This window comes from Pelophylax lessonae (assembly GCF_965119305.1).
Source record: "Pelophylax lessonae genome assembly, chromosome: 2".
Taxonomy (NCBI): Eukaryota; Metazoa; Chordata; class Amphibia; order Anura; family Ranidae; genus Pelophylax; species Pelophylax lessonae.
Window position 1 is genome coordinate 185,177,212 of NC_138769.1, and position 20,412 is coordinate 185,197,623.

The window sequence follows — 20,412 nt, forward strand, 5'->3', positions numbered from 1 at the left end:
GTTTACCGGGCCAAAACCAAAACAATTACAAGCACACCAGATTTTTGCAGTTTTCTTTTTTCTTTTATTAAAAAGCAACCTTTTCAGCTGTTTAGAGTATTAAACCTGAAAGAAACCTGAATTAAAAGCAAGCAACAGATGTGCTGCCACTTAAATTTTGATGGAATGGTAAATGTATGAGTAAAAAGCATTTTGGTCCACACAAAAAGAATAGTGCACTTAATTTTGCTCCAGTCAATGAAGTATCTTTTTGGTCACCATTTTTATTTTTCTCAACACATTTAAGCAGGTTTATAGAAGAAAAAAGACAAACCGGAGGAAAAGAAAAGCGAAGGTGCTTTTGTTGTAATGTTATGCAGTCATTTTGAGCTGTCCTATTTCTTTTGCAGATCCGAAAAAAGTTCATATTGGTAGATTTGGGCAGCATTTCTGGTTTATCTTTCTCCAGTTTTTAAAATTTTGCATCAACTTAATTGTTATGTACACTTTATTGTTCAAGTCTTTTTTATTAAACATGTTTCATACAGTGATTCTTTCCATGTTTACCGTTTCATTGATCAGACAAACCCAAAAGCTTGGTTTTTTAAAGTCCCACTGATCTGCTTTAAATGCTGATAGACTGAAATCCCAATTTTTCCTTGTGGAAGTCCAACAAAATTTTGGCTACATATCACTTTCACGCTTTTTACATTCGTGTTTGTGGTTGTTTCCATTTTCTAAGATCTCAATCTGTCCACTGGAAAACGTAAGTGCAGAGAATACACTACCGCGCCTGGTCTCAGAGCGTTCCATTCTTCTAAATCTCAGATGCCATAAATCTAATGCTTTCTTCCGAAAGTCTTTACAAGCAAAATAATAAAGGAAAGGGTCCACACAGCTGCTTAAACAGCTGAGAGTAAGTGAGAGTTTATAAACATGGTAGTAGCTTTTGTTAAAAAACAGGCGCACAATTGTGTGTACAAGAAGAATAACATTGTTGGGAGCAAAGCAGGTAATAAATATAATGAGCACAAATATGGCAAGGTTGATGGATCTCCTCTCCTGCCCAGTTCCATGTCTGTTGGATGTCTGAATAAGCTTGCGAATAATGGAAGCATAACAAGCAATAGTAACTATGGAGGGTATTAAGAATAAAATGAAAAAAAGTACAATAATGAAGGCTGCCCAGGCTATTCTGTTTGGTAGCATGGTCCACTTGAGAACATCAAAGCATGTTGTTTTGTTTAGATGTACCACTTCATAGGTTAGATCAGTAGATTCCATAGGATAGAATGCAGCAAGCAATGTGCTCCAAATGATGATAATCGCCCCAACAGCGTATCTTTTCCTCCTCCACATACTTGACTTCATGGGATGGACAATACCCAAGTAACGTTCAATGCTGATCAACATGATTGTCAGTATTGTGCAATACATATTGACATAGAACATGATGGTCACCACATTACATAGATCTTTACCAAAAATCCAATTGTTCCCATTATATAAGTAGTTTATTTGGAATGGAAGAAACACGGCAAGGGCAAGATCCGTGATGCTCAGGTTGATCATGAGGATTATTGAAGATGTTATAGGTTTAGAGTGAAATATTAAAATCCATAGTGAAATAATATTGCCCGGAACACTAATTAAAACCACCAGTGAATACACAACAGGTAAGGCAACCCAGATGAGTTTATTCTCAAGCATGTCTAAAGTATTATTGTCTGGTGAGGAATCATTTGGCAAGCTGTACAGATTCATAGTGGCTTCAGGTTAGGATCCTTTTACTGACATTTGAAGAAAGGCCCCTGCAAAAAAATAAAAAACAAATAAATTAAAAACCAATAAACTATGACAAAATCCATATTTTAAACATTATATAATATAAGCTGAAATATAAGCCAAAATACTGAAATACAGAAAGTGTTACAAAACATTGGGGTTGATTAATTAAAACAGTGCAGACTTTTCACTTTGCAAAATAGGATGGTAAATCCTAACAATTTTGGTAAGGTGAGCCAAAAGGAACCAAAAAGTCCTCCACTGAATGCGTGCAAAGCATAGTACATCCTTTTTAGAACTGAATATATCTACATGTTTAAAGTAGAGCTCCAGTCAAACACATAGTTAATATAGTTCAACCTGGTAAATTTGTTTATTGATGAACAGATGACTGAAATAAAGTTTTGCCTTTCTATCACACTCTATAGGCATCTTATCGGTGACATCCACTCCTGGAGTGAAATAATGTTTACAAAACACTTTGGGATATGGGATGTGTATTTTCTATCGATCTGACTGTATGAAGATATCTTTAAAAGCATTTTGATAAAATATCAATCTATACTCTATGTGAACATACACTATATTAACAAAAGTATTGGGACGCCTGCCTTTACACACACATGAACTTGAATGGCATCCCAGTCTTAGTCTGTAGGGTTCAACACTGAGTTGGCCCACCCTTTGCAGCTATAACAGCTTCAACTCTTCTGGAAGGGCTGTCCACAAGGTTTAGGTGTGTGTCTATGGGAATGTTCGATCATTCTTCCAGAAGCATATTTAAAAGGTCAGGAACTCATATAGATGAGAAGATCTGGCTCGCAGTCTCCACTCTAATTCATCCCAAAGGTGTTCTTTCGGGTTGAGGTCAGGACTGTCAAGTTCCTCCACCCCAAACTCACTCATCCATGTCTTTATGGACCTTGCTTTGTGCACTGGTCCAAATCATTTGGTGGAGGGGGGATTATGGTGTGGGGTTGTTTTTCAGGGGTTGGACTTGTCTCCTTAGTTCCAGTGAGGGGAACTCTTAAGGTGTCAGCATAACAAGACATTTTGGACAATTTCATGTTCTCAAATGTGTGGGATGGTCCCTTCCTGTTCCAACATAACTGTGCACTAGTGATGTACCGAACTGTTCGCCAGCAGACAGTTCCCGGCGAACTTAGCATGTTCGCGTTCGCCGCTGCGGGCGAACATATGCGATGTTCGGTCCGCCTCCTATACATCATCATTGAGGCAAACTTTGACCCTGAACCTCACAGTCAGCAGACACATTCCAGGCCAATCAGCATACCTCCCTCCCACACCCTCCCACCTCCTATAAATAAGCAAGGGCAGCATCCATCTTAGATAATTTCTGAAGCAGTGTGTTACTGAGAGCAGGGAAAGTGCTGCTGCTGCTGTTATAGCTAGGGACAGTTAGTTAGTGTTCCCGGTCTTGTTGTTAGCCAGTGTTCTTGGTACAATCCTACTGTAAGGACAGCACCCCAAAAAGCCCTTCCTAGGGCTGGTATTTGAGGGTTTTTTTTGGATATATATATATATATATATACATATATATATATATATATATATATATATATATATATATATCTATTGTCCCCAAAAAGCCCTTTTGAGGGCTGGTATTTGTGTAATTTTTTTTGTTCTGTGATATATATATATATATATATATATATATATATATATATATTTATATATATATATCTATTGTCCTCAAAAGCCCTTTTGAGGGCTGGCATTTGAGTATTTTTTATATATATATATATATATATATATATCTTTTGTGCACTGCAGTTACCTGCCCGCTGTGTGTGAGAGGCCACAGACCCACCACAGACTGTACTGTGTGCACACCACACTCATTTCGGGTGGCACAGGCACAGTACCTTGCATTTTAAAAAATATATATTTTTTTCCTCTGTCATAATTGCAGTGAGTGCTGTGTCAGGTCCACAGAGTGTACTGTACCCACTGCAGTGCACTGCCCACCACTGATATATATACGGTGGCACAGCATCTTGTTGCAAATTGAAAAAAAAAAATATTTTTTATTATTGCAGTTGCCTGGGCTGCCAGTGACTGTCAGGTCCACAGAGTGTACTGTGCCCACTGCAGTGCTGCTGCGTGCCCACCCACCACTGATATATATACGGTGGCACAGCAGCTTGCAAATTAAAAATATATATATATATTTTTTATAATTGCAGTTGCCTGGGTGCCAGTGACTGTCAGGTCCACAGAGTGTACTGTGCCCACTGCAGGTGGCAGGCATGACTTTTTTTGGATTAGAGTCTGGGGGGGGGGGGTCTAAAAGCGTACCTGTGAAGTTTCAGCTCTGTAGCATGTCCAGAACCAGAAAAAAAAGATCATATAGTTATAAAAAGGAGGGTTCCCACCATCCCTGCTCTACTGAAAAATTATCTTTTTTTCTGGTTCTGGACATGCTACAGAGCTGAAACTTCACAGGTACACTTTTTAGACCCCCCCCCCCCCCCCCCAGACACTAAATCACACACAAAAAAAAGTTCTTAAAAATTGTCATTTTTGATAGAGAGCCAATTATTGAAAAAAAAAAAAAAACTTTAAAAAAAAAAAAAACTTAAAAAAAAAAAAATTTCTTTGGATTTATTGTCTGGGGGGTCTAAAAAGTGTACCTGTGAAGTTTCAGCTCTGTAGCATGTCCAGAACTAGAAAAAAAAATAGAATTAGGGTTAGGGCTAGGGTTAGGGTTAGGGCTAAGGTTAGGGTCAGGGCTAAGGTTAGGGTACTTTTTAGTGCTTAGGGTTAGAGGGTTAGGGTTAGAGGGGTAGGGTTACTAACTCTAACCCTAAGTATCTCACCGTAAACCTAACCCTATCGAACTAACACTAAACCTAACCTTAACCCTCTAACCATAACCCTAACCCTCTAAGCCTAGCCATAAAAATAACCCTAACCCTAAACCTAACCCTAGCCCTAACCCTAACCCTAGCCCTAACCCTAGCCCTAACCCTAATTTGTAATTTGTTTCTCGTTCCGGACATGCTACAGAGCTGAAACTTCACAGGTACACTTTTTAGACCCCCCAGACGCTAAATCCAAAGAAATGTTTTATTTTAATTTATTTTTTTAATTTTTCCAATAATTGTCTCTCTATCAAAAAGGACAATTTTTAAGAACTTTTTTTTTGTGTGATTTATTGTCTGGGGGGTCTAAAAAGTGTACCTGTGAAGTTTCAGCTCTGTAGCATGTCCAGAACCAGAAAAAAAATTAGAATTAGGGTTAGGGCTAGGGTTAGGGTTATTTTTAGTGCTTAGGGTTAGACGGTTAGGGTTAGAGGCGTAGGGGTAGGGTTACTAACTCTAACCCTAAGTATCTCACCGTAACCCTAACCCTAGCCCCTAACACTAAACCTAACCCTAACCCTAACCCTTAAAGCCCAGTTCCTGTCCCATTTTGGTCGGTTCTGTTCTGTTTGCGGTTGTTTGCGGTGCGTTAAACGGGGAGTTTGGTCTGTCTCTGTGAAGCGGGCGTAACCCTTACAATCTATCCATTAGCTTGCATGTGCTTCCACTGTGAAGGCTCTTATAAATTCATTAGAGTTAGGACTACAGGTATACAGGGAGCCATGAAGTGGCCCTGCAGCTTTCACATGCGTTTGCAAATGTGTGCTAACTAAACCCCTGTTTTGACGCAAACTGTTAGACAGGTTAATCTGGTTGGTAAGCAAACTGGCTAGCAAATTTAACTGGGAATTTTACTTTTGTTTGTTTCATGTAACCCTTACACTACCTGATCGATACAGCATCATACCTGATCGTATACACACACTGGATGTTTTAAATTTATTCCAAACAATTTAGGAATGTTAGGTGATTTATGCCCTTTATGGAATAAAACCCGACTCTGCGTCAACTACGTAATTTTCCATGGGAGTTTTGCCATGGATCCCCCTCCGGCATGCCACAGTCCAGGTGTTAGTCCCCTTGAAACAACTTTTCCATCACTATTGTGGCCAGAAAGAGTCCCTGTGGGTTTTAAAATTCGCCTGCCTATTGAAGTCTATGGCGGTTCGCCCGGTTCGCGAACATTTGCCGATGTTCGCGTTCGCCGTTCGCGACATCACTACTGTGCACCAGTGCCCAAATCAAGTTCCATAAAGACATGGATGAGTGAGTTTGGGGTGGAGGAACTTGATTGGTCTGACCTCAACCCGATAGAACACCTTTGGGATAAATTAGAGCGGAGACTGCGAGCCAGGCCTTCTCGTCCATATCAGAACCTGACCTCACAAATGGGCATCTGGAAGAATGGTCAAACATTCCTATAGATACACTCCTAAACCTTGTGGACAGCCTTCCCAGAAGGTTTGAAGCTGTTATAGCTGCAAATGGTGGTCCAACTCAATATTAAACCCTACAAACTAAGACTGGGATATATTATAGTTCATGTGTGTAAAGGTAGGCCTCCCAATACTTTTGATAATATAGTGTATTTTGGTATATTTAAAACCAAGTTTCTCATTTTAATCTCTTACACTAAATTAAACTATTTTTTATGTTTAATTTATTTTTGTGTTGGTGATGTGCCTTGTCCCATGGGAAGAAAAACATTGTTAGGTATTTGGCCAGCAGGATGGAGGTACATCATCATGTGTTTCAGATCACAATATTTTTATATATGAACACAGTGATAGGCACTAGCCACTAGAGTTAATAAGATAAGCAAATTCAAATAGCCAGTAAATTTAATGCCAGGGCCTTGTGCCCCACTGTAAATGCTAGCACTTGTGCAGGAACCCATTTAGCACAGAGCAGGTACGTGGTACATATGACATGTTTGTTATTTAGAAAAAATAACTTTACAGTCACTTTAACCAGTTCCAGAATCTCGCTGATCCCCGCTAAGCAGGCGGATGACAGCTCCCTCTCTGCATTGTGTGTGGAGAGGGAGGTGTCAGAGCCCCGCTGCTCTCTATGGGGGAATCGGATGAGGGCAGGCCACCTGTTTGCTCTAATCCGATCCCATCCGATCCCCTGGACGGATGGAAAATAGGGTTTCCATCCGTCCGGACTTCACAAACAGGATCGGATGCGGATGGTAGCAGGTGTCAGTGGACATGTCTCCGCTGACATCTGCTGCTTCATAGGGATACATGGATACAAAAAAATTAACAGGCGGATCTGATCGGATTGTTCGTGTGAAAGGAGCCTTACTGGGACGGAAAGTGATAGCAATGACATTTTACAGTACAGAGGTCACGAGAACAGGAATGGAGGAAAAATCTTCTAATTAGGGCACCTATTCCAGTGACACCTGAAGTTTACAGAAATGTTATTTCACTTAATCCCTTGGGATTGGAAGTGTGATTAAATCTCCCCAACTGGAACCCGGAAAAAAAGAGGTTTTAATTTACCCTACCTTATATTTAGGCCTCTGTTTTCAGTGGCGCCAGAGAAGTCCAAAGAATTACTAATAGTAGACAGCAGTGCTGTATCTTGGCCTAGGCCGACAAGGCCCAGGCCTAGGGCGGCACTTTACAGGAGGGCAGCAAAAAAGCTGCACACTGCAATAAAAAAAAACAGCCTCCTCCTGGCTCCCACACGAAAAGGGTCCCTGCCGGCTTGCGCTACACTTTTAGTTTAGTGCCACTCTTATGGGGTGAATTGGGCCAGAGGGCAGGGTCCAGGAGGCAAATCAGTCTGGCACCCCCATAAAGCAGTCACACTTCTACCTGCCGGTATGATAGGCTGCACTGATGGGCACTGATAGGCTACACTGATGGCCACTGATGGGGCTGTACTGATGGCCACTGATGAGGCCACACTGATATGCTGCACTGATAAGGCTGCACTGATGGGCAGGAATGAGGCGGCACTGATGAGACTGAACATATGGGAACTGATTAGGCTATGCTGATGGGCACAGATAGACTGTGGTTGCGGTCTGTGGTGTACAGACGACAAGGCGAGTCATAAACAGGAAGGGGTGTGGCCTTTACAGGAAGGGGTGGGTCATATTTTTATTATGGGTGCACAAACTTAGTCAGGCCTAGGGCAGCACAAAACCTAAATACACCACTGGTAGACAGTGCAGTGAAAAGGGGGACTATTTATATTCTATTTATTTAAAAATGAATAACACATTAAATACAGATCTGCCTATACACAATTAAATTTTTGTGCTATGCCAGACAAATTGTTGCATCCACTTCATTAATGCCAGCTGCAAACATTGACCTATTTACCAAAAGGAAACTTTAGGTCTTGACTCAAAATGAATTATAGAAAATGCATATATAACAAACACAGTACAGTAAAGTACTGTGCAAGTATTCTTAGATGTGAACTTCCTGTTTTTATTACAGACAGCACCTGCAAAACTTTCCGAGGAACTGAAGTACGTTTAATTTGTTTCTTTTGATGCCTGTAGTTAACGGTTTTTACTGGAACTTACAGTTCACAAAAGATCTAACATTCAAGAATTAAACACCCAAAATACGTTTTATAAAAACTTGCATTTAATGAAGAAAGAACATTCGGAAAAACCACATCAAACCTTCTGCTAGCGCTTACCTTTCATTACATAACGTCCTACTTCCTATGTAGTCACCACTTACACAAAAGACTTAAAAAAAACGCATATCTAGTGTAACTGTTGCAGCATCCTATATGTAGTATCTAAAATCGCCACAACTTCTAAAGGTTGTTGGTTTTCTTTTAAATGGAGCTTTTTTTTTCATTTTAACTCAAATGTCTATTTCGTTTTAAAAAGCTTTTTCATTTTATATAATTGGTGCACATAATTTCACACTGTTCTATGAAAGGTTTTTAACAGGCAATATAACGTATTAGCCATTGTTAGATTAAAGTGAGACCTCTGAAATGTGTTTACCACCCATCGAACAAATATGTGTATGCAAAAATTGTTTAGTTTGGATAGTTTGGATCATGAGACCTCTGAAATATCTATTTCTTTAGTTTGAAATGTAAAAGCTGCACTTGTATTATCATGTTTGTGCATTTGTTGCCAGCAGGTCACCACAATTGCCTGTTTATTCCTACATTTTATCATGATTACCCATTTGCTTCCCAAGGTATGCCACACTTGCCATTTAATTGCTAATTTGTTGCTTTAGAAATGCCTTGATTGCCTTTTCTTGTCCATTCGTTGATAAAATTGCCCGCTTGTTTTCTGGGTATTGGTACGGTTGCCTGTTTGTTGCCAAGAGAGTCCAGAGAAGAGCTACTAAACTAGTACATGGATTGCAGGAAAAAAACTTACCAGGAAAGGTTAAAGGACCTTAACATGTATAGCTTGGAAGAAAGAAGAGACAGAGGGGATATGATAGAAACTTTTAAATACATAAAGGGAATCAACTCGGTAAAGGAGGAGAGCATATTTAAAAGAAGAAAAACTACCACAAGAGGACACTGTTTTAAATTAGAGGGGCAAAGGTTTAAAAGTAATATGAGGAAGTATTACTTTACTGAGAGAGTAGTGGATGCATGGAATAACCTTCCTGCAGAAGTGGTAGCTGCAAATACAGTGAAGGAGTTTAAGCATGCATGGGATAGGCATAAGGCTATCCTTCATATAAGATAGGGCCAGGGACTATTCATAGGATTCAGATATATTGGGCAGACTAGATGGGCCAAATGGTTCTTATCTGCCAACACATTCTATGTTTCTATGTTTCTATGTAACATATTGTCTTAAATGCCATTGCTAGTGTATTGCTGATGTTTATTGCTGATAAAGTCACAAGTACAACTGCATTGCTTTTACATTACCACGATTACCTGTTTTTTATTTGTGTATTGCAACATTTGCCATGATTTAGTGCTGATAGTACGGTATTGAGTCAACGCTGCTTGTTCTTGGGAACATGTTGCTATAATCTAACAAACCCACAGGCCCATCATTATCAACCCACACCTCTAAAAGACGTAATATTTTACTATGTTACTTATTCAGCATAATTCAAAATGTGCCTGCTGTCTTTATGCAGAATCATACAATGGGAACAGAAGTTCCCAGATAAAGCTATTGAGCTTTGGAAATGCCCATTATGACTCATTAGAGAAGTCTTAAATGTTTTTTTTTCCCCCAATTGTTGTGTAGGGCCATCAAATCAGCGTGGAGGAAAACGTATACTTTATATAAAAGAAATAAGAGGGCTGGCATTACTGACACTTGTGAAAGTACTAATTGCATAGCCGTCACATTAACCATTTGACTTAAATATTTTCTAAGTCAAAAAACTAAATTATAACAAGCAAAGCCATAACTCCTGATAGCTTTAGCTGCCTCTATCTCTCAGTGGTAGATTTTAGTGCAGATCTCCTGGTGCTGTCAGCAATGCCCTACTCTAAGCCCCCTTTCACATCAGTGTGATTTGTCATGAGGTTTGACAGTTCCAAATCGCTTGACAAGTCGTACCCTATTGTCCGCAATAGAAGCAGTTGAAGCACTACTTTTTGCAAGTTCAGGTGGACTTGCATAGATTTTATTAAACCATTTAAAACCTTACAATTACACTGCTCTCACATGTATATGTGCACAAGGACTGGCACCAAGTACATACAATGCTTATAGTTAGGATGGCCGCCACCGCCCTGAGACCAGAAGCTGGCTTGCGATCCAGAGATGGGATGAAATGTCCCATCCCTGGAGCACAAGCCAGCTTCTGGTCACAGGGTGGAGGTAACCATCTTAACCATAAGTTCTGTTTTTACCTGGTGCCGGTCCTTAGGCACATATACATAAGAGTGCGGTGTAATTGTAAAGTTTTATATGGTTTAAATAAGTCGGCTGCTTTGCGCAATTAACTTTTTCCATGATACTTTTTTTTGCGTGGCAGTGTATAGCATTGGAAGGAGTCGCATCCTGGTGAATGGTCAAATTGGTGACAAGATACACAAGTGGGTCAAACCAAAAAAAGCACAGTGATACCTACACTATATTACCAAACGTATTGGAACACCTGCCTTTACACGCACATGAATTTTAATGGCATCCCAGTCTTAGTCCGTGGGGTTCATTATTGAGTTGGCCCACCCTTTGCAGCTATAACAGCTTCAACTCTTCTGAGAAGGCAGTCCATAGGGTTTTGGAGTGTGTCTATGGGAATGTTTGACCATTCTTCCAGAAGTGTATTGAGGTCAGGACTCTGTGCAGGCCAGTCAAGTTCCTCCACCCCAGACCTCAACCCGATAGAACAGCTTTGGGTTGAATTAGAGCGCAGACTGTTAGTCAGGCCTTCTCTCCAAAATTAGTGCTTGATCTCACAAATGCACTTCTGGAAGAATGGTCAAACTTTCCCATAGACACACTCCTAAACCTTATGAACAGCCTTCTCAGAAGCATTAAAGCTGCTATAGCTGCAAAGGGTGGGCCAACTCAATATTGAACCCTACAGACTAAGACAGGGATGCCATTAAAGTTCATTTGCATATAAAGGCAGGTGTCCCAATACTTTTGGTAATATAGTGTTTATCTGTTACTAATGACACACTTGCCTTTTGTTTTGTAAGCAACTACTATTTGAATAGGACTTTATTGATACATTTGACACTAGTTGTATTTTTTTATGCTGTTCATTTTATTTTTATTTTTTTGCACTTTTATATGTGGTAAACTGTTTAGTAATCTTGATTCACATATTTGGCAGCACTGCAACATACCCTAAAGTTCTTAAACTGATGCAAAGTAATGCTAACGTGCTGGTATATACTGTCCCATCCATCTGCTATTGTTTGATTTACTTAGCATGTTGGTAAAAGGTACGTGGCTAAAATGCTTGTTTTTGCTGCACCTCTAAGCACACGCGAAAGAGGCCTAAGAGAGATAGGGTTTATAAACTTTATTAATTTCAAGTGCAATGTTAATAAAAACATAGCCAGGGTAATTTATAAAGAGTGTCTAAGACACTCTTTAGAATTCTAGTGTGTCACCATGCAATAAATGGCAGTGTGGGAGATAGATACATGAATCTGGGGCATGCTCTGAGTGTGGTGGCACAATGAAAATAAAGCATTGACATGATATTCTGTCCTCAGTGCAACTGTGCTTCTTCCTCGCTGCTGCACCCGTCAGACAGTTCAGCAGCAGAGAATTTTGTACCTGGAGGGCAGAGCCTGATGGGGATTCACACACACTAGTTCTCCATCAGCAGGGGCTGACTGGCAACTTTTAACCCAGGGGGCAAGTACAAACTAGAGGCCAATGGTGCAGCGACTCTGCCCCCCTCCCACTCTCCCTCTTCTTGGCCTCCTTCAGACCCCCATTCCAGGCTGAAGCTCCACTTCAGGTACTCTCTACTGATCAAATCGGCAGGGGGCAGTTGGGGGGGAGCTGGGACAGCTCAGTCAGGGCTGGCTGGGGGAGGAGAGTCTAGAATGGGGCATGGAACTGGCCTCTGCTTAGACACAGTTTACACCATCCATGCTGGGGGGGGGGGGGGGGGCTGCACTTTTTCCTTGTCTTCATACCACACTCAGTAGATCAGCGGTTGGGACTTTTTACTTCTCTTCACCAGTAATCCTTTAGGCATGTCTGTGGCAGAAGCGGCGAAGCCTCTTTACGGGGCATCAGAGCAGCACAGGAGGCAATTTCCCCCCTGTCCCCTAGGCCAGTCCTTCCCTACCCATCAGGCTCACTCCTCTTGTAAATCACAGCAGGTAGTAGGCAGATCCTTAGCCATTAGACAACCTGCTACGGACTTTAGAACCACCCACTGCCAACTGTCAATTACACACAGTAGTGAGAGCGGACCTGATTAACCAAATGAAGGGGTAGAAACACCTGGAAATGTGTTAATCGACTGTGCATGCTCCTTGAGTGATGTCAGCTGCAGACGGAGGAGGAATTTCCCTGTTATCACATCCGCTTTCCGATCGGAAGGATGAGACCCTGGCTTCCATACAGCGACACCCAGCACCCAACACTATCACCTGTCGGCTTCCCTTATGGTCAGATGCTGACCCCCCGGTGCTGTGAATTTTGTCACTCCTGTCTCCTACTTGCTCCTGTGAGTGCAACTTACTATGTTTTAATAAAGTGTTTGCTTTTCAATACTACACTAGGGTGGCATATATACAAGACTCACCCAAGCTCTTCTGCTATATAAATGATGTGAAGACAGAGTGCCGGTGCTCAGGCCAACCAGTCCACTATAGATAAATTCAACAAAAAGCCGGCAACTCAGTGCTTCTTCTTAAAAGATCCTTTATTGATGCACCACAGCAAATACAATGTCCATTGCTTGCTAACACGTTTCGGCCTCAGCCTTCCTCATAGCATTGTATTTGCTGTTGTGCATCAATAAAAGGATCTTTTAAGAAGAAGCACCGAGTTGTTGGCTTTTTGTTGGATTACACTATGGTGGTGCCTGTTGTTTCTTTCTCCCCTTTTGTGCATCCTAAATGGAGTATCCCACCCCCCCCCCCTGATTTGCAGGCTGCAGCACCCACCTGTCAGTGTAGCATTTATTTGTATAGTGTTGGCTACCCACTCAACAGAACCCATTTTGTATTAACTATATATTGATTTGTGGTATCACATTTCCTTTTTGAGCATACTGCTACTCTGACATCATATACTAACCATTTGGTTTTACTATTTTGCTTTTACCTAACCATTCAGGGGTAGCTTTGTGGAGCGCTGCAGTCCCAGTGGATTTTTACTGGGCCATTTTTTTTAATTGTAGCGTATCCTTTTTGTAAAGGTTTTTTTTTTTTAGGGGGGGGGGGGGTTATTGCTATCTGTGTCCACGCTGGAGAGATTCACCCTCTCTATTTGTCCTGATGGCCACTGTCATTGAGACAGAAAGTGATGGGAAGTAAAAAAATGGCACTGGAAAATGAGGTGAAGGGAGATCTTTTAATTGGGACACATGTTCTGGCGACAACTGTCTAAAGCTGGATACACACTATACAACTGTCTTTAGATTTTTCCTTTAGATCTACCAAAACCATATAATATGAGGTCTAATAAATTTGTATGCAATCAGACATGCCCTTGCACTACATAGTTGAAGGTAAAGCTAAAGAAAATTGAACAACAAAAGTTGTATAGTGTGTATCCAGCTTAAGTATGGATATTCATTCACTTTGGAAGGATTGCTTCTTACGTCCTGTTGTGAAAGTAAAAAAAAGTTTTTAACCATTTTCTTCATTTATATGTAATGTAGTACTTCAGGTAGAGGAGAGCTAACTGTTAGGGTGTGCTTAGTGTAAGGGTCTTTGTGTCTGAGAACTGCCCTATGTATGGCCAGCGTTACCTTCCTCTCAAATTTTTGCAAACCAAACTCTTTTTCTATTTTAGTAACCAATTTGTAATCTAACTTCATAGTTTAATTTGATGATGGAATGATAAAGGCAAATCAAGAATTAAGAAAGTAAAATAATTGCATTATAAACTCAAAGAGCATCATTTTTTTCTGCCTACGCAATCTGTAATTGGTGTCCTATGATGAAGATTTGAGAAGGTTGACGTGAATGAATAAGTATTGTGACTGTTTCTCCCTAATAAACTTATTCAGTGAGAAATATTATATAATAACACAATGAGGGCATAAATTATCCTAAAATTCATTGCAAACAAGCAAAACAGCTGAACATTCTGCTGAGATCCAAATCCAAGCATAACTAGATAGTCTAATTAGTGTTGTTTTGTTAGCCCAACACAAGTGGAGGATATAAAATTGCTGCCTAGCCTCTATTTTCCATCTAGGTATAGCTATAGTACAGAAAACAAAACCAGCAACTACTTCATCTGCCTTCCTCTGATCATCTCTCTTTTCTTAAATGATATAGTCACTATAAGGCCTCATGCACACTGGGCGTTATAAAAAAGCCAGTAGTGTTAGCTGTAGAAAGCTGTAGCCGTAGAGTGAGTTTTTCAGCGATTTTCTGTGTTTTTTGGCGATTTTAGCTGTAGCATTTTTTAGCAAAACTTCACTCCCATAAAAGCTTATGGCCCAAACAGGCTGATAAACACTGAATAGCCGAGTTTTTCAGAGCTCTTAGCGTTTTTCAGGCTTTTTCAGCTTTTATCCGTTAGAGCGTTTTTACAGCTGAAAAACTCTTAAAACTCACTGGTTGAAAAAGGCTGTTGCAGAGCAATAATTACTGTGCATAATACTCATCACTACATATTAAGCCATATAAAAAAAAACATAAAAAATCTCATAGTGCTCTCTGAAACAGTCCTTCTGTAGGATGATATGGGTACTGATGATTGGGCTGCACTTTACAGTGTGTAATTTAACCACTTGATGACCAGCCGCCGTAGTTTTATTGTGGCAGGTCGGCTCTGTAACGTGAAACAGCGTACATGTATGTCACTTTGTGTAGCAGTTAGTGTGGGCTAGAGGGGGAGCCAATCAGCGGATCCAGCGGCCGCGATGTCCGGTGGGCACCCGTGATCGCTCCCCAGGGACACAGAACAGTGGTCTGCCGATGTAAACACGGTAGACCGCTGTTCTGTCAGTGATGAACACAGGGATCCTTGGTTCCTCCAATTTAGAAACACAGGTCTCTGTGTTCATCCAGTAAGTACATCCCCCCACACAGTTAGAAAGCACCCCTTAGGCACACATTTAACCCTTTGATCGCCCCTGGTATTAACCCCTTCCCTGACAGTTTAATTAGTACAGTAACAGTGCATATTTTTAGCACTGATTAATGGATAGTGTCACTGATCCCCCCAAAAAGTGTCAAAAATTTCAGTTAGGTGTCTGATCTGTCTGCCGCAATGTCGCAGTCCCGCTTAAAATCGCTGGTCAATGCAATTACTAGTAAAAAAAAGAAATAAATAAAAATGACTTTCCCCTAGTTTGTAGACGCGATAACTTTTGTGCAAACCAATTAATTTGTGTTTTCTTTTACCAAAAATACATAGCAGAATACATATTGGCCTAAAATAATTAAAACATTTTATTTTTTTTATTTTCTTTATTGGGAATGAAATATAGCAGAAAGTAATATTATTGTTTTTTTTTTCAGAATTGTCGCTATTTTTTGGTTTATAGCGCAAAAAAATAAAAATCGCACAGGTGATCAAATACCACCAAAAGAAAGCTCTATTTGTGGGGAAAAAAGACATCAATTTTACTTGGGTACAGCGTCGCACGACAGCGCAATTGTCAGTTAAATAGCACAGTGCCGTATCGCATAAAATGGCCTGGTCATTAAGGGGGTAAAATCTTCCGGTGCTAAAGTGGTTAAAGGAGTATGCAGACCTTGTGGACTCATGTGAATTGGAACTTTATTGTTTTTCTGTGCACAGTTTTCTGTGTAAAATTTTGAAATGTGTTTTAAATATTAATACTCTTGGATTTATTAGGATTTTGACTGATGTCAATGTACAATATATATGTAAAGTGTATCACTGGACGTCTACATCAAAATGACAGTAACTTTTACTGTTCCATTCAGTCACATATATGTTCTATTCTATATGATTTTTAACTTATGTCATCAAAGTGGATCAAGTTTCCTTATTTTGAGTAGTCACAAACTGATCAAAAAGCCGAGGTCTGCAATTCTTGATCTCAATAGGCAATCGAAAACTAAGTAAACAAACAAGATGTGTGGTGACTTTCTGTAACATTCCCTTTTGTGAAAAATTGCACATGGTTTATCCACTAAAAATAGTTAAAAAAAAAAAAAGAACAAAACAATTTCATGTTCCTTTTTTCCAACCTTGTGATTCTGAGAAGCATGTGATTTTCATAAGATATGGCACAATGATGCTGACATTGTATACACATGCACCTGTTCTACTGACCAGGGAGACTGAATTATTAAATAAAGAAAAAAGCAAAAAACAAAAGCAAATTCTCAATTACTATAAATAAAACATTTTCATTCAAATTAAGTAGTAGAAAGAGATCATCTAACTATATCTTTACATGTTTATTAAAAATATTATGTATATATAACACTGTACAATTAGTTTTGGTGACAATGCCATCTACAAAGGGATGTTAAAACAGCTTTTGCACTAATAATAGCAAATGTTTATTGTCCAGACCTGGTACACTAAAGCCGGCCATACATGGATCCATGTATGGGCAGGCTGGTTGTACATAAGTCAATCTATCATTCAACTTGAGTACATTCAGTCTGTTGGAAAAATTTCACTTGATCAGCACCGCTGGCTATAGCACCACCCATTGGGCCATATTTATAATGCCTACCCCTCAGGTCAACTGTCTTATGCCATCTTCCCCTAATCCAGGTCAACACGAAAGCCTTAGCATCATAATAACAAGATAAGAGGTCAAAGTATCACAAGACATTCTGGGGTGGGCATGGAGAGCCTGAATGAGACATTTTGTTGACTCTAGTACACCTAGAACTAACGAGATGCAGAAAATGTGTAGGGACATTAAAAATGAGGACTCATCTGAACAACAGTTCAGGCAAGATGCAGTATGGAACTGTCTATTATATGTAGGAAAGTGCTTGTCAGGGCCTGGGCTTGAACCTGGGACCTCTGCTGTGTTTGGGAAAGACTGCTCGCTGAGCGACCTGAGATGCTGGACAGCACCCTGTCTTATCAATTGGACAACACTGCTTTGTGCCTTGACTTCAACCTTTAACTCTTTGCTCCTCCTATGAACTTCCTGATTTAAGGCATGTCTCTGCACTTCCTGTTAGCTAGATTATTCTGCTGTCTTCCCTGCTGCCATACATATTTTGCTACCACTTGTTATTGACCCTTGGCTTGTTCCTTGACTATGCTTCTGCCTGATCCCAACCTGCAACTACATGTTACTGACCTTTGGATTGTTTACTGACTACGCTTCTGATTGATCCTTAACTGCTTATCCACTACTGGTCCCCGACTTGCTCACATCCTGGTGGGAGGATCCTGAGGGCCGCGACCTGGTACTAACATGCAGCCAAATCCATCTCTACCATCAGGAGCTCTGGTGAACACCAGTTAGTACTTAGGTTCTGCACCTCAGGTGAGCTCGTGTCATTGATCAGGGTGGCTGCCTGTGTACCTATCCTGCTGGTCAGTGTCAGTCCCACTACTGCTATAGCAAATTATTTTCAAGCCTTACAACTGATTGTGACAATGCAACTGATAGTCAGCAATATGATGTGCAGCTGTGTGCCACACCTTGCAGCCCTAAGCCTGTTCTAGCTATGGAGACATTTGGCCCTGTTGAGAATCCAGTTCTGCCAGTGCGACTTTGCAATCCAGCACAATGACTGACCATGAGTGCTAATTTCATGCAAGGATTGAACAAGGAGTGTATAGGAACCCTTGGGTGTATACAGTAATGTAGTGCAGAGAGTAAAGATGATGTTAACAGCAGAGGTTATATTATTCTAAATATATTATGTAATTTTAAGAGGTTTTATATACGTTTGTATGTTTTCCATTACTAAAATTAGCTACAAAGCTGGTTACACATGACCAAACGGTTTTTATCGTTCCCCACCCAAAAGGTTTTACACATAAAGGAAACCAGTACTTCGACAGGAATTGTGAAATCATATCAGGATGTTGCTTCAGATAACTGTCACTAATGTCTGCCCATAACTATAATGATTTGTATAGATAAATGTAGAATTACTCACTGTATTATTTCTAGTAAATAGTGCAATATAATGCATGTACATCTTTTTAATCCATCGGTGCTTACTTAGAGACTCAGCAAGAGCTACTTTAAAGCGGTATTAAACTCAAAACTAATTCTTTGGTTTGGTGGCTGCATTTTTTTTATACTCTGTATTCCTTTGTTTTCACTTGTTGATCCTAACAGTTAGTTTTTTCAACAGATCAGATCAAGCTCTTCAGTAAACCTTGAAGTTAGACGGTTGGGACAAACCATTTGGCACTGACACTGCAAATTACTTTTAATTTGCACACCTACTCTGATTACTAACTATGGAGGTGGGTTTAAACACTATATAATGGTCATGTGAGGGTTATTTACTAAAACTGAAGAGGGCAAAATCTGGTGCAGCTCTGCATAGAAACCAATCAGCTTCCAGGTTTTATTGCCAAAGCCTAATTAAACAAGCTGAAGTTAGAAGCTGATTGGCTACCATGAACAGTCCACCACAGGATTGTGGGGGAGCGCTTTTTGCTAGTGGAGTGGAGGATCAGGTGAGTACAAGGCTTTCTCCTTTCCCTTGGACTATACAAGCACTTAAAATGATAGAAAATATACACTGTTTAAGTTACATTATCCCTTCTCTTTCTGTATATGGATGAGGGCAATGTAATTATTTTAATAAATACATCTAAGCAGGGCTTTTTTTCTCACAAAATAGGTGCAGGAACCCCTTTTCAAGTCACCCATTTTCTTGGACCCTACCCACCATTCCATGGTTCTACCCCCTACCTACCTCCCAGTACTGTTCTTTTAGAAAATACAGAACCAAGTATCATTTAGTGGTGTTAAGTAATTTTTTGGGAATATGGTAATAACAAGAAAAGCATTAAAATAGATTCCCTGTAGGCAACAACAATATAGCCCCTGGCCAGCAACAATAGATCCCTCTAACAACAATGGACCACCCAAAAATAGACTCCCAGCAGCGACAACAGATCTCCTGGCAGTCAGCAACAATAGATCCATCCCTTAACAGTAGATCTCTCCCAGCAAGAACTGACCTCCCCAGAAATATAAGACCCACCCCCAGCAACAGTAGGGACCCCACCAGCAACCATAGACCTCCTTAGCAACAACAGAACCCCCTGCAAAAATAGACCACCTCCAGCTAGAATAAATCCCTCAGCAGCCAGCATTAATAGACCCTGCAGCACACTCCAGCATCCCTTGCCATTACATACAGTCAGTGCTGGAGGTGCCGGACCTGCGTTCCCCCGTGTTCCCGCTGAAAAAAAGCCCTGCATCTAAACCTTCTTTCCTAATCAATATACAGCTGTCACATGACCCAGCTCTTTCTGTAGGGAAACAGTGGCAGGAGGAGCTTCTAGTTCTCTGCTGCTGGTCACATGTTCAAAATAAAAAATAAATAAAAAGACAGTATTTCGAATACAAAGTAAAAATAAATAATAATAACAATAAACTGTTTTAAATTGTCATACAAATATATACTTGAAATCAAATCTTTATTATTTTTGGAAATAGCAAGATGTAGGCGGATTTCTGCCAGTCACAGCTGTGTCACGCTCCTCCAGCCTGTGTCTTAGAACAGGGGGTCTCCAAACTTTCTAAACAAAATGCCATATCATGTCCTTCAGGCTGGGGGCCAGACTGAGGCCTGTGGGAGTACAAATGATCCTGGTGTCAGTAGGAGTAAGCAATGCCACATTGTTGGTGTCAGTGATAGGAATAGTGCCCCATCATTGGTGTCATTAGGAGGAATTTTGTTCCTTCATTGGTGTAAGTGGGAGGACCTATGCCCAGTTGTTGGTGCTAGTGGGAGGAATAGTGCCCCATTGTTGGTGTCAGTGGGAGGAATAATGCCCCATTGTTGGTGTCAGTGGGAGGAATAGTGCCCCATTGTTGGTGTCAGTGGGAGGAATAATGCCCCATTGTTGGTGTCAGTGGGAGGAATAGTGCCCCATTGTTGGTGTCAGTGGGAGGAATAGTGCCCCATTGTTGGTGTCAGTGGGAAGAATTGTGCCCCATTGTTGGTGTCAGTGAATGGAATAGTACTCAAAGGGATG

The 20,412-nt window shown here is 40.5% G+C and overlaps 1 protein-coding gene across 1 annotated transcript in view; it reads right to left on the minus strand.

Moving 5' to 3' along the window:
* Nucleotides 1–469: 469 nt before the first annotated feature.
* P2RY8 (P2Y receptor family member 8) overlaps nucleotides 470–20,412 on the minus strand; it is a 77,577-nt gene continuing 57,634 nt past the window's right edge. The window contains exon 3 of the mRNA XM_082247188.1: nucleotides 470–1,790. Coding sequence (XP_082103314.1) covers nucleotides 664–1,743 — 1,080 coding nt within the window. The 5' untranslated portion in view covers nucleotides 1,744–1,790 and the 3' untranslated portion in view covers nucleotides 470–663. The remainder of the gene's footprint in view (nucleotides 1,791–20,412) is intronic.